Raw genomic sequence first — 12,065 nt, 5'->3', positions numbered from 1 at the left:
CGATGAGCAACGGTGTAGTACGGTCACTGTGGGGACGACGTCATCGATGAACCACTGATGTGGTGTACTCCTCAATACCATCGGAAGAATCCTGGAACATATTCCAGTCTGTGCTTGCAAAACAGTCCTGTAGCTTAGTATCTGCGTCATCTGACCACTTCTGTATTGAGCGAGTCACTGGTACTTCCTGCTTTAGTTTTTGCTTGTAAGCAGGAACCAGGAGGATATAATTATGGTCAGATTTGCCAAATGGAGGGCGAGGGAGAGCTTTGTATGCGTCTCTGTGTGTGGAGTAAAGGTGGTCTAGTTTTTTCCCCTCTGGTTGCACATTTAATATGCTGTTAGAAATGAGGTAAAATGGATTTAAGTTTCCCTGCATTAAAGTCCCCGGCCACTAGGAGCGCCGACTCTGGATGAGCATTTTCTTGTTTGCTTATGGCCTTATACAGCTCGTTGAGTGCGGTCTTAGTGCCAGCATCGGTTTATGGTGGTAAATAGACAGCTACGAAAAATATCGATGAAAACTCTCTTGTAAATAGTGTGGTCTACAGCTTAATCATGAGATACACTACCTCAGGCAAGCAAAACCTTAAGACTTCCTTAATATAAAATTTCGTGCACCAGCTGTTTACAAATATACACAGACTGCTACCCTTTGTCTAACCGGAGGCAGCTGTTCTATCTTGCCGATGCACCGAAACCCCACCAGATGTATGTTATTAATGTCGTCGTTCAGCCACGACTCAGTGAAACATAAGATATTACAGTTAAATGTCCCGTTGGTAGGATATTCTCGATCGGAGCTCATCCATTTTATTATCCAATGATTGCACGTTGGCTAATCGGACTGATGGTAGAGGCAGATTACCCACTCTCCGTCGGATCCTTACAAGGCACCCCAACCTACAGTGGGGAAAAAGGTATTTAGTCAGCCACCAATTGTGCAAGTTCTCCCACTTAAAAAGATGAGAGAGGCCTGTAATTTTCATCATAGGTACACGTCAACTATGATAGACAAATTGAGGAAAAAAAATCCAGAAAATCACATTGTAGGATTTTTAATGAATTTATTTGCAAATTATGGTGGAAAATAAGTATTTGGTCACCTACAAACAAGCAAGATTTCTGGCTCTCACAGACCTGTAACTTCTTCTTTAAGAGGCTCCTCTGTCCTCCACTCGTTACCTGTATTAATGGCACCTGTTTGAACTTGTTATCAGTATAAAAGACACCTGTCCACAACCTCAAACAGTCACACTCCAAACTCCACTATGGCCAAGACCAAAGAGCTGACAAAGGACACCAGAAACAAAATTGTAGACCTGCACCAGGCTGGGAAGACTGAATCTGCAATAGGTAAGCAGCTTGGTTTGAAGAAATCAACTGTGGGAGCAATTATTAGGAAATGGAAGACATACAAGACCACTGATAATCTCCCTCGATCTGGGGCTCCACGCAAGATCTCACCCCGTGGGGTCAAAATGATCACAAGAACGGTGAGCAAAAATAACAGAACCACACGAGGGGACCTGGTGAATGACCTGCAGAGAGCTGGGACCAAGGTAACAAAGCCTACCATCAGTAACACACTACGCCGCCAGGGACTCAAATCCTGCAGTGCCAGACGTGTCCCCCTGCTTAAGCCAGTACATGTCCAGGCCCGTTTGAAGTTTGCTAGAGTGCATTTGGATGATCCAGAAGCTGTAGCTCAGCTCTGTAGCTCAGCTGGTAGAGCACGGCGCTTGTAACGCCAGGGTAGTGGGTTCGATCCCCGGGACCACCCATACACATAAAAAAAAAATATGCACGCATGACTGTAAGTCGCTTTGGATAAAAGCATCTGCTAAATGGCATATTATTATTATGATATTATTATATTATAAGAGGATTGGGAGAATGTCATATGGTCAGATGAAACCAAAATAGAACTTTTTGGTAAAAACTCAACTCGTCGTGTTTGGAGGACAAAGAATGCTGAGTTGCATCCAAAGAACACCATACCTACTGTGAAGCATGGGGGTGGAAACATCATGCTTTGGGGCTGTTTTTCTGCAAAGGGACCAGGACGACTGATCCGTGTAAAGGAAAGAATGAATGGGGCCATGTATCGTGAGATTTTGAGTGAAAACCTCCTTCCATCAGCAAGGGCATTGAAGATGAAACGTGGCTGGGTGACAATGATCCCAAACACACCACCCGGGCAACGAAGGAGTGGCTTCGTAAGAAGCATTTCAAGGTCCTGGAGTGGCCTAGCCAGTCTCCAGATCTCAACCCCATAGAAAATCTTTGGAGGGAGTTGAAAGTCCATGTTGCCCAGCGACAGCCCCAAAACATCACTGCTCTAGAGGAGATCTGCATGGAGGAATGGGCCAAAATACCAGCAACAGTGTGTGAAAACCTTGTGAAGACTTACAGAAAACGTTTGACCTGTGTCATTGCCAACAAAGGGTATATAACAAAGTATTGAGAAACTTTTGTTATTGACCAAATACTTATTTTCCACCATAATTTGCAAATAAATTCATAAAAAAATCCTACAATGTGATTTTCTGGAATTTTTCTCTCTCATTTTGTCTGTCATAGTTGACGTGTACCTATGATGAAAATTACAGGCCTCTCATCTTTTTAAGTGGGAGAACTTGCACAATTGGTGGCTGACTAAATACTTTTTTTTCCCCACTGTACGTCCCCGATATCTCTGTCTCTTCTTCATGCGAATGACGGGTATTTGGGCCTTGTCGGGTGTCTGAAGTAAATCCTTTGCATCCGACTTAAAGAAAAAATCTTCATCCAGTACGAGGTGAGTAATCACTGTCCTGATATCCAGAAGCTATTTTTGGTCATAAGAGACGGTGGCAGAAACATTATGTACAAAATAAGTTACAAATAACGCGAAAAAACCACAACAGCACAATTGGTTAGGAGCCCGTAAAACGGAAGCCATCTCCTCCGGCGCCATTATACCTGGTGCTAACATGTCCTGATCTTGTCCACATTCTGATTGTGCACACATTTTTACAGGTGTAGACGACTAAAAGACACATTTTGATCAGATCTTCTAAGTGTAAACAAGCTCCCATGTAGCTCAGTTGGTAGAGCATGGTGCTTGCAACGCCAGGGTTGTGGGTTCGATTCCCACGGGGGGCCAGTATGAAAAATGTATGCACTCACTAACTGTAAGTCGCTCTGGATAAGAGCGTCTGCTAAATGACTAAAATGTAAAATGTAAACAGACAAGATCAGGAAGGAGGACACATTAGAACCAGGGACAAACAGGGCTTTTGTGAAAATGGGGCCTGGGCTGATGGGTTTGACTCGTGCTTTGTTTGACATTGCAAGCGACTGCCGACTGACTGATCTACAAATCACTTTGCATCATAAATAACATGATTATTTGTAGATCAGTCAATTATTCACAATTTACCCACAATGCATCACAAATCAAATCCTCACTCTCGAACATGGTCAATGACTAGCCTGAATCTAATTCCAGTGCCTCTGTCTTAAAGTCAACGGATGTCCTATGTTGTGGTATAGTGCCACCTACTGCCCACAGTATTGAATGACCAGCTGAACAATCTCTTTCCTTTCTCTTTATGGGGAAATAAACCAAACGATTTTTTTTTTTTTTTTTTTGTCATTTAGCAGACGCTCTTATCCAGAGCGACTTACAGTTAGCACATACATTATTTTATCGAACCCACAACCCTGGCGTTGCAAACGCCATGCTCTACCAACTGAGCTACATCCCCTGCCGGCCATTCCCTCCCCTACCCTGGACGACGCTGGGCCAATTGTGCGCCGCCCCATGGGTCTCCCGGTTGCGGCCGGCTACGACAGAGCCTGGATTCGAACCAGGATCTCTAGTGGCACAGCTAGCACTGCGATGCAGTGCCTTAGACCACTGTGCCACTCGGTGGTTATTGTGCCAAGGGCTGACAGAAATATGCTATGAATATATCGGAACCGTTGAATGTATACTAGTCATATGCGCCTTTATATACAATTTCTAGAGAGTAATGTAGGGTTTTGTAGTTTAAGAAAAACACACAATTAAGTATTATCAATGTTATTGTGGTATCTATACGTATACCTTTATGTATAAAGAAAAACACTATCAAAGAGAACCATACTATGGCTTTTTGTTCAGTCAAATGTATTTATAAAGCCCTTTTTATATCCGCAGATGTCAAAGTGCTTATACAGAATCCAGCACAAAACCCCAAAGAGCAAGTAATGCAGATGTAGAAGCATTGTGTCTAGGAAAAACTCTAAAAAAGCAGAAACCTAGGAAGAAACCTAGAGAGGAACCAGGCTCTGAGGGGTGGCCAGTCCTCTTCTGGCTGTGCCCGGTGGAGATGAGTACATGGCCATTAAGGCCAGATCGTTCAAACGTTCCTAATGACCAGCAGGGTCAAATAATCAGTGGTTATAGAGGGTGCAACAGGTCAGCACCTCAGGAGTAAATGTCAGTTGGCTTTTCAAAGCCTAGCAATCAGAAGTGGAGAGAGCAAAAGAGAGAACAGCACGTCTGGTTAACAGGTCAGGGTTCCTTGGCCGCAAGCAGTACAGCAGAAACTGGATCAGCAGCACGATCAGGTGGACATTTCAAATCCCACTGTTAAAAACAATTTATCAACGCAAGAAGCTCAAGCGTCTCAAATTAAAATCCTTCCCATGACAACCCAACTGCCACTGTAGATAAACTAGTGACGTGTTCAAAATCAATCAATACAGATGTATGGAGTTAATATTCACACACACACACACACACACAGGAGACTGTAGTTGAGTTGTGGAAGTACTGACTTTAATGGTCTAATAATATAGTTCCACTGGCGAAGCAACAAAAACAACTCAACATGACTGACAGAAGCATTTCAAAAGACAGCACTCTCGACTCTGACCTAGACAATGGCTGGAGAGAGGGTGGGGGGAGAGTTGGAGGGATGGGGGTCCTAAACGTATACAAAAATGGGTATTTTGGGCCAGGAGGCGCTCATGTTTCCAGCCATCTCAGTGCAAAGCAATGCGAAACTCAGTGGGTCTCAGTTGTGGTTGGTAGTTTGACTCACAAAGTGGTAGAGTTGTGGTTAGTAGTTTGAAGACAAAAAGCAGGTAAGACTTTGATATTAGCCTGATGTTACATTCATATATGTGACAGGTGAACTGCTTCTGGCCAACTCGTACACTGAGGTGACTGGACAACATGGATGCCATTAGTAACAAAAAGAAGAGAGAGAGAGAGAGGAGAGAGGGGAAATTGGACCAAATTCTACCACCATCCTAGCCAGAGGCCAGAGTATCACAACTGAAGTGGCTGTTGTACCTCCTATGTGAAGAGTTGAAAGGGACTGGAGTGGACTTAACCAGAGCCGTAGACATACAGATATCAGCAAACCTCATTAGAAAGATGCCAAGTTATCATAGAGACGCCATCACATTCTAAATCAATGAACAGAATCCAATCTAGAATGCTGGTGCCATCGAAAAATTTGGCACCAAAATGGGAGGATACTTCATATTTCACCTAGTTTGACTGACTATCTATGGCTTTGGAGGTGAGGGGGTCAGGTCAGAGGTTAGCCCCCCCCCTAGTGAGCGTGGGGTCTCCCGCGGCCCCGGCCTCTCCCACCCCCTGGTGGCCCATCTACGCTACTGCGGGGGTTCTTGATAGTCTCATCCACGGAGAGGATAAGGCAGGCGGCCTCGCTGGCGGCGGTAAGGGCGTTAATACGCACGATGGAGGGTTCCCACACACACGCCAGGTAGTTATCAGCTATATCCTCGTTGTTCACGTCCACACCGTACCACATACCACCCTGGGGAGAGAGGGGGCGGAGAGAGAGAGGGAGAGATAGGTTAATATATGGGTCTTTCTATAAACTAGGGTACTAGTAAGGATTTCCTACACTGGACAACTTGTTACAGCTGTTGATAAGTCATTGGGTGGAATTCGCAAGTTGATTTACAACCCATGTTAATTTCTCACGATTGTCAGCTTGACGGATTTGTCCAAAATCATGTGACATAAAACATTACCTTTCTGTCCTTGCATTTATGGCAGCACAGATATACTTGGAAAAAGTGATATTTGGAACAAGAGCTGCACCTCTTGCATTTTGAGTTATTTGACAAAGGTAAGTGTAATAGAAACTGAAGAATATGCTCTTTCAGATACTATATACAGTGTATTCGTAAAGTATTCAGACCCCTTGACCTTTTACACATTTTGTTACGTTACAGCATTATTATAAAATAGATTAAAACAATGCTCAATCTACACATCAATCCCCATGATGACAAAGTGAAAAAACAGGTTTAGAAATGTTAGCAAATGTATTAAAAATAAAAACAGATACATCTTATTTACATAAGTATTCAGACCCTTTGCTATGAGACTCGAAATTGAGCTCAGGTGCATCCTGTTTCCATTGATCATCCTTGAGATGTTTCTACAACTTGATTGGAGTCCACCTGTGGTAAATTCAATTGATTGGACATGATTTGGAAAGGCACACGCCTGTCTATATTAGATCCTACAATTGACAAAGCATGTCAGAGCAAAAACAAAGACATGAGGTGGAAGGAATTGTCCGTAGATCTGAGGAAGGGTACCAAAACATTTCTGCAGCATTGAAGGTCCCCAAGAACACAGTGGCCTCCATCATTCTTAAATGGAAGAAGTTTGGAACCACCAAGACTCTTCCTAGAGCTGGCCGCCCAGCCAAACTGAGCAATCGGGGAGAAGGGCCTTGGTCACGGAGGTAACCACGAACCCGATGGTCACTGACAGAGCTCCTCTGTGGAGATGGGGGAACCTTCCAGAAGGACAACCATCTCTGCAGCACTCCACCAATCTGGCCTTTATGGTAGAATGGCCACACAGAAACCACTCCTCAGTAAAAGGCAAATGACAGCCCGCTTGGAGTTTGCCAAACGGCACCTAAAGGACTCAGACCATGAGAAACAAGATGCTGTAAATACTTTTCTGTTTGTGATTTCAAAATTCAGACAAATGAGCAGCGTAAAATACAAACATTTAGGAAAAACCAGGAAAGGAGCACTACATAGCTTTTTCTTGGGGGGGTTCTAGTGTTAAATGACGTATAGTCCTAGGCCTATTTGTATTTATTATGGATCCCCATTAGCTGCTGCCAAGGCAGTAGCTACTCTTCCTGGGGTCTGACAAAATTACAATACATTCATAACAGATTTCACAACACACTAAGTGTGTGCCCTCAGGCCCCTACTCCACTACCACATATCTACAACACAGAATCCATGTGTACGTGTATAGTGCGTACAGTTGAAGTCGGAAGTTTACATACACCTTAGCCAAATACATTTAAACTCAGTTTTTCACAATTCCTGACATTTAATCCTAGTAAATATTCCGTTTTAGGTCAGTTAGGATCACCACTTTATTTTAAGAATGTGAAATGTCAGAATAATAGTAGAGCGAATGATTTATTTAAGCTTTTATTTCTTTCTTCACATTCCTCATATTTGGTAGCATTGCCTTTAAAATGTTTAACTACGGTTGAACGTTTCGGGTAGCCTTCCGCAAGCTTCCTACAATAAGTTGGGTTAATTTTGGCCCATTCCACCTGACAGAGCTGGTGTAACTGAGTCAGGTTTGAAGGCCTCCTTGCTCGCATACACTTTTTCAGTTCTGCCCACACATTTTCTATAGGATTGCGGTCAGGGCTTTGTGATGGCCACTCCAATACCTTGACTTTGTTGTCCTTGAGCCATTTTGCCACAACTTTGGAAGTATGCTTGGGGTCATTGTCCATTTGGAAGACCCATTTGCGACCAAGCTTTAACTTCCTGACTGATGTCTTGAGATGTTGCTTCAATATATCCACATAAATGTTCCTTCCTCATGATGCCATCTATTTTGTGAAGTGCCCCAGTCCCTCCTGCAGCAAAGCACCCCCACAGCATGTTGCTGCTACCCCCGTTCTTCACGGTTGGGATGGTGTTCGTCGGCTTGCAAGCTACCACCTTTTTCCTCCAAACATAACGATGGTCATTATGGCCAAACAGTTCCATTTTTGTTTCATCAGACCAGAGGACATTTCTCCAAAAAGTACGATCCTTGTCCCCATGTGCAGTTGCAAACCGTAGTCTGGCTTTTTTATGGCGGTTTTGGAGCAGTGGCTTCTTCCTTGCTGAGTGGTCTTTCAGGTTATGTCGATATAGGACTCGTTTTACTGTGGATATAGATACTTTTGTACCTGTTTCCTTCAGCATCTTCACAAGGTCCTTTACTGTTGTTCTGGGATTGATTTGCACTTTTCGCACCAAAGTACGTTCATCTCTAGGAGACAGAACGCATCTCCTTCCTGAGCGGTATGACGGCTGCGTGGTCCCATGGTGTTTATACTTGCGTACTATTGTTTGTACAGATGAACGTGGTACCTTCAGGCGTTTGGAATTTGCTCCCAAGGATGAACCAGACTTGTGGAGGTCTACAATTTTTTTTCTGAGGTCTTGGCTGATTTCTTCTGATTTTCCCATGATGTCAAGCAAAGAGGCACTGAGTTTGAAGGTAGGCCTTGAAATACATCCACAGGTACACCTCCAATTGACTCAAATGACGTCAATTAGCCTATCAGAAGTTCTAAAGCCATGACATCATTTTCTGGAATTTTCCAAGCTGTTTAAAGGCACAGTCAACTTAGTGTATGTAAACTTCTGACCCACTGGAATTGTGATACAGTGAATTCTAAGTGAAATAAACTGTCTGTAAACAATTGTTGGAAAAATTACTTGTGTCATGCAAGTAATTTGGGTATGCATGGGTGTCTGAGCTGTGTGCTTGTCGTTTAAACAGACAGCTCGGTGCTTTCAACATGCCAATACATCTCACAAATACAAGTAGTGATGAAGTCAATCTCTCCTTTACTTTGAGCCAGGAGAGATTGACATGCATTTTATTAATGTTTGCTCTCTGCGTACATCCAAGGGCCAGCCGTGCTGCCTATGTTGTTGTATAGGTGGAGTTATGGGCTAATTTGCATTTATTACTCTAAGTACACATGTGCAACTGCATAAAAATATTTGATTTGTTTCAAACCATTTGGAAATGTTGATCCCAATGTCACACATTAGCGCCATTATTTATAGAAAGACCCATTTGTGTGTGTGTGCATGCCTACCTGTGCGTGCTTGGCGCGCAGCTTGTTCAGTATGTTGGTGGCGTCGAACCCTGCGTTGTCACACAGCTGTCTGGGGATGATCTCCAATGCTTTAGCATATGCTCCAATCAGCAGCTGCTGCTTCCCGGGAATTGTTCTGGAATAATCACGCAGATACTTGGAGAGCTCCATCTCTATCGCACCCCCACCTGCCACGATGGAGTCATTCTGGAGAGGGATTGAGGGATGAGAGAGAGGTTGGTGTATGGCCCTCAAATAATCCAGCCAAAATGAAATTAAGCAATTAAGCAATGTCTCTTCTAGTCTCAAATCGATATCACATTTTGTTCAGTGTAAAATGACAAACGCAACGAGCAACAATTTCAAAGACTTTACTGAGTTACAGTTTATATAAGGAAATCAGTTAATTTAAATAAATTCATTAGGCCCGAATCTATGGATTTCACGACTGGGAATACAGATATGCATCTCTTGGTCACAGATACCTTAAAGAAAAAGGTAGGTGTGTGGATCAGAAAAACAGTAGGCCTTTGCCTCATGCAGCGCAACATCTCCTTCGCATAGAGTTGATCAGGCTGTTGATTGTGGCCTGTGGAATGTTGTACCAATCCTCTTCAATGGCTGTGCGAAGTTGCTGGATATTGGTGGGAACTGGAACACGCTGTCGTACACGTCGATCCAGAGAATCCCAAATATGCTCAATGGGTGACATGTCTGGTGAGCTTCCAGGAATTTGTACAGATCCTTGCGACATTGGGCCGTGCACTATCATGCTGAAACGTTATGGTGGCGAATGAACGGCACGAGAATGGGCCTCAGGATCTCGTCATGTATCGCTGTGCATTCAAATTACCATTGATAAAATGCAATTGTGTTCATAGCTTATGCCTGCCCATACCATAACCCCACCATGGGGCACTCTGTTCACAGCGTTGACATCAGTAAACCGCTCGCCCACACACGCTGTCTGCCATCTGCCCGGTACAGTTGAAACCGGGATTCATCCATGAAGAGCACACTTCTACAGCGTGCCAGTTGCCATCGAAGGTGAGCATTTGCCCACTGAAGTCGGTTATGACGCCTAACTGCAGTCAGGTCAAGACCCCGGTGAGGACGACAAGCAGGAAGATGAGCTTCCCTGAGACGGTTTCTGAAAGTTTGTGCAGAAATTCTTCGGTTGTGCAAACCCACAGTTTCATTAGTTGTCCTGGTGGATGGTCTCAGACGATCCCGCAGGTGAAATAGCCGGATGTGGAGGTCCTGGGCTGGCGTGGTTACACGTGGTCTGCGGTTGTGAGGCCGGTTGGATGTAATGTCAAATTCTCTAAAAAGACGGAGGCAGTTTATGGTAGAGAAATTAACATAAAATTATTTGGAACAGCTCTGGTGGACATTCCTGCAGTCAGCATGCCAATTGCGTGACAAAACTGCACATTTTGGAGTGGCCTTCTATTGTCCCCAGCACAAGGTGCACCTGTGTAATGATCACGCTGTTTAAATCAGCTTCCTGTCAGGTGGATGGATTATCTTCACAAAGGAGCTCACTAACAGAGATCTAAACAAATTTGTTCACAACATTTGAGAGAAATAAGCATTTTGTGCATATGGAAGATGTCTGGGATCTTTTATTTCAGCTCATGAAACATGGTTTACATATTGCATATACATATTTTTGTTCAATGTATATACTTTGGAATCTGCTGCATTACTTTCAGAAAGGGGGATACATTTAATCAAATGTCACGGTTAAGTTTTGGTAGAGGGAAAATTCCATGCCATTCACAATGCTCCTTTCATTGGCTGTTGTGACTGGATTGTTGGGCCTCAAGTTTCCACTCTGATGCTGCGTTGGTAACTACAGTGCATTCGGAAAGTATTTACATAAGTATTCAGACCCTTTGCTATTAGAAACTCAAAATTGAGCTCAGGTGCATCCTGCTTCCATTGATCATCCTTGAGATGTTTCTACAACTTGGAGTCCACCTGTGGTAAAATCAATTGATTGGACATTATTTGGAAAGGCACACACGTGTCTATATAAAGGTCCCACAGTTGACAGTGTATGTCAGAGCAAAAACCAAGCCATGAGTTTGAAGGAATTGTCCGTAGAGCTCCGAGACAGGATTGTGTCGAGGCACAGATCTGGCACAGATCTGGGGAAGGGTACCAAAACATTTCTGCATAATTGCAGGTCCCCAAGAACACAGTGGCCTCCATCATTCTTAAATGGAAGAAGTATAATTATTTATTTTTTTAATCACTAACTGTAGGTCTCTCTTGATAGGAGCGTCTGCTAATTGAATAAAATGTAAAATGTAAATGTAAGTTTGGAACCACCAAGACTCTTCCTAGAGCATGCCGCTTGGCCAAATTGAGCAATCGGGGGAGAAGGGCCTTGGTCAGGGAGGTGACCACGAACCCATGGTCACTCTGATAGAGCTCTAGAGTTCCTCTGTGGAGATGGGGGAACGTTCCAGAAGGACAACAATCTCTGCAGTACTCCACCAATCAGGCCTTTATGGCCAGACGGAAGCCACTCCTGAGTAAAAGGCACATGACAGCCCGCTTGGAATTTGCCAAAAGGCACCTATTTTTTTATATTATTTTTTTTATTTTACTTTACCTTACCTTTATTTAACTAGGCAAGTCAGTTAAGAACAAATTCTTATTTACAATGACGGCCTACACCGGCCAAACCCGGACGATGCTGGGCCAATTGTGCGCCGCCCTATGGGACTCCCAATCATGGCAGGTTGTGATACAGCCTGGAATCGAACCAGGGGGTCTGTAGTGACGCCTCAAGCATTGAGATGCAGTGGCTTAGACCGCTGCGCCACTCGGGAGCCCAAAAGACTCTCAGACCACGAGAAACAAGATTCTCTGGTCTGATGAAACCAA

The 12,065-nt window shown here is 43.8% G+C and overlaps 1 protein-coding gene across 1 annotated transcript in view; it reads right to left on the bottom strand.

The window, feature by feature from the left end:
• Positions 1 to 4,788: 4,788 nt before the first annotated feature.
• Positions 4,789 to 12,065, bottom strand: part of LOC121571249 (T-complex protein 1 subunit eta) — a 43,799-nt gene continuing 36,522 nt past the window's right edge. The window contains exons 11-12 of the mRNA XM_041882592.1: positions 9,168 to 9,374; positions 4,789 to 5,822 (exon numbers count right to left, since the gene is read on the bottom strand). Of these exons, the coding sequence (XP_041738526.1) occupies positions 5,595 to 5,822; positions 9,168 to 9,374 (435 nt within the window). The 3' untranslated portion in view covers positions 4,789 to 5,594. The remainder of the gene's footprint in view (positions 5,823 to 9,167; positions 9,375 to 12,065) is intronic.

Source organism: Coregonus clupeaformis, chromosome 8 (genome assembly GCF_020615455.1).
Source record: "Coregonus clupeaformis isolate EN_2021a chromosome 8, ASM2061545v1, whole genome shotgun sequence".
In the NCBI taxonomy this organism is placed as follows: Eukaryota; Metazoa; Chordata; class Actinopteri; order Salmoniformes; family Salmonidae; genus Coregonus; species Coregonus clupeaformis.
This window is presented reverse-complemented; position numbering and strand designations above follow the sequence as displayed.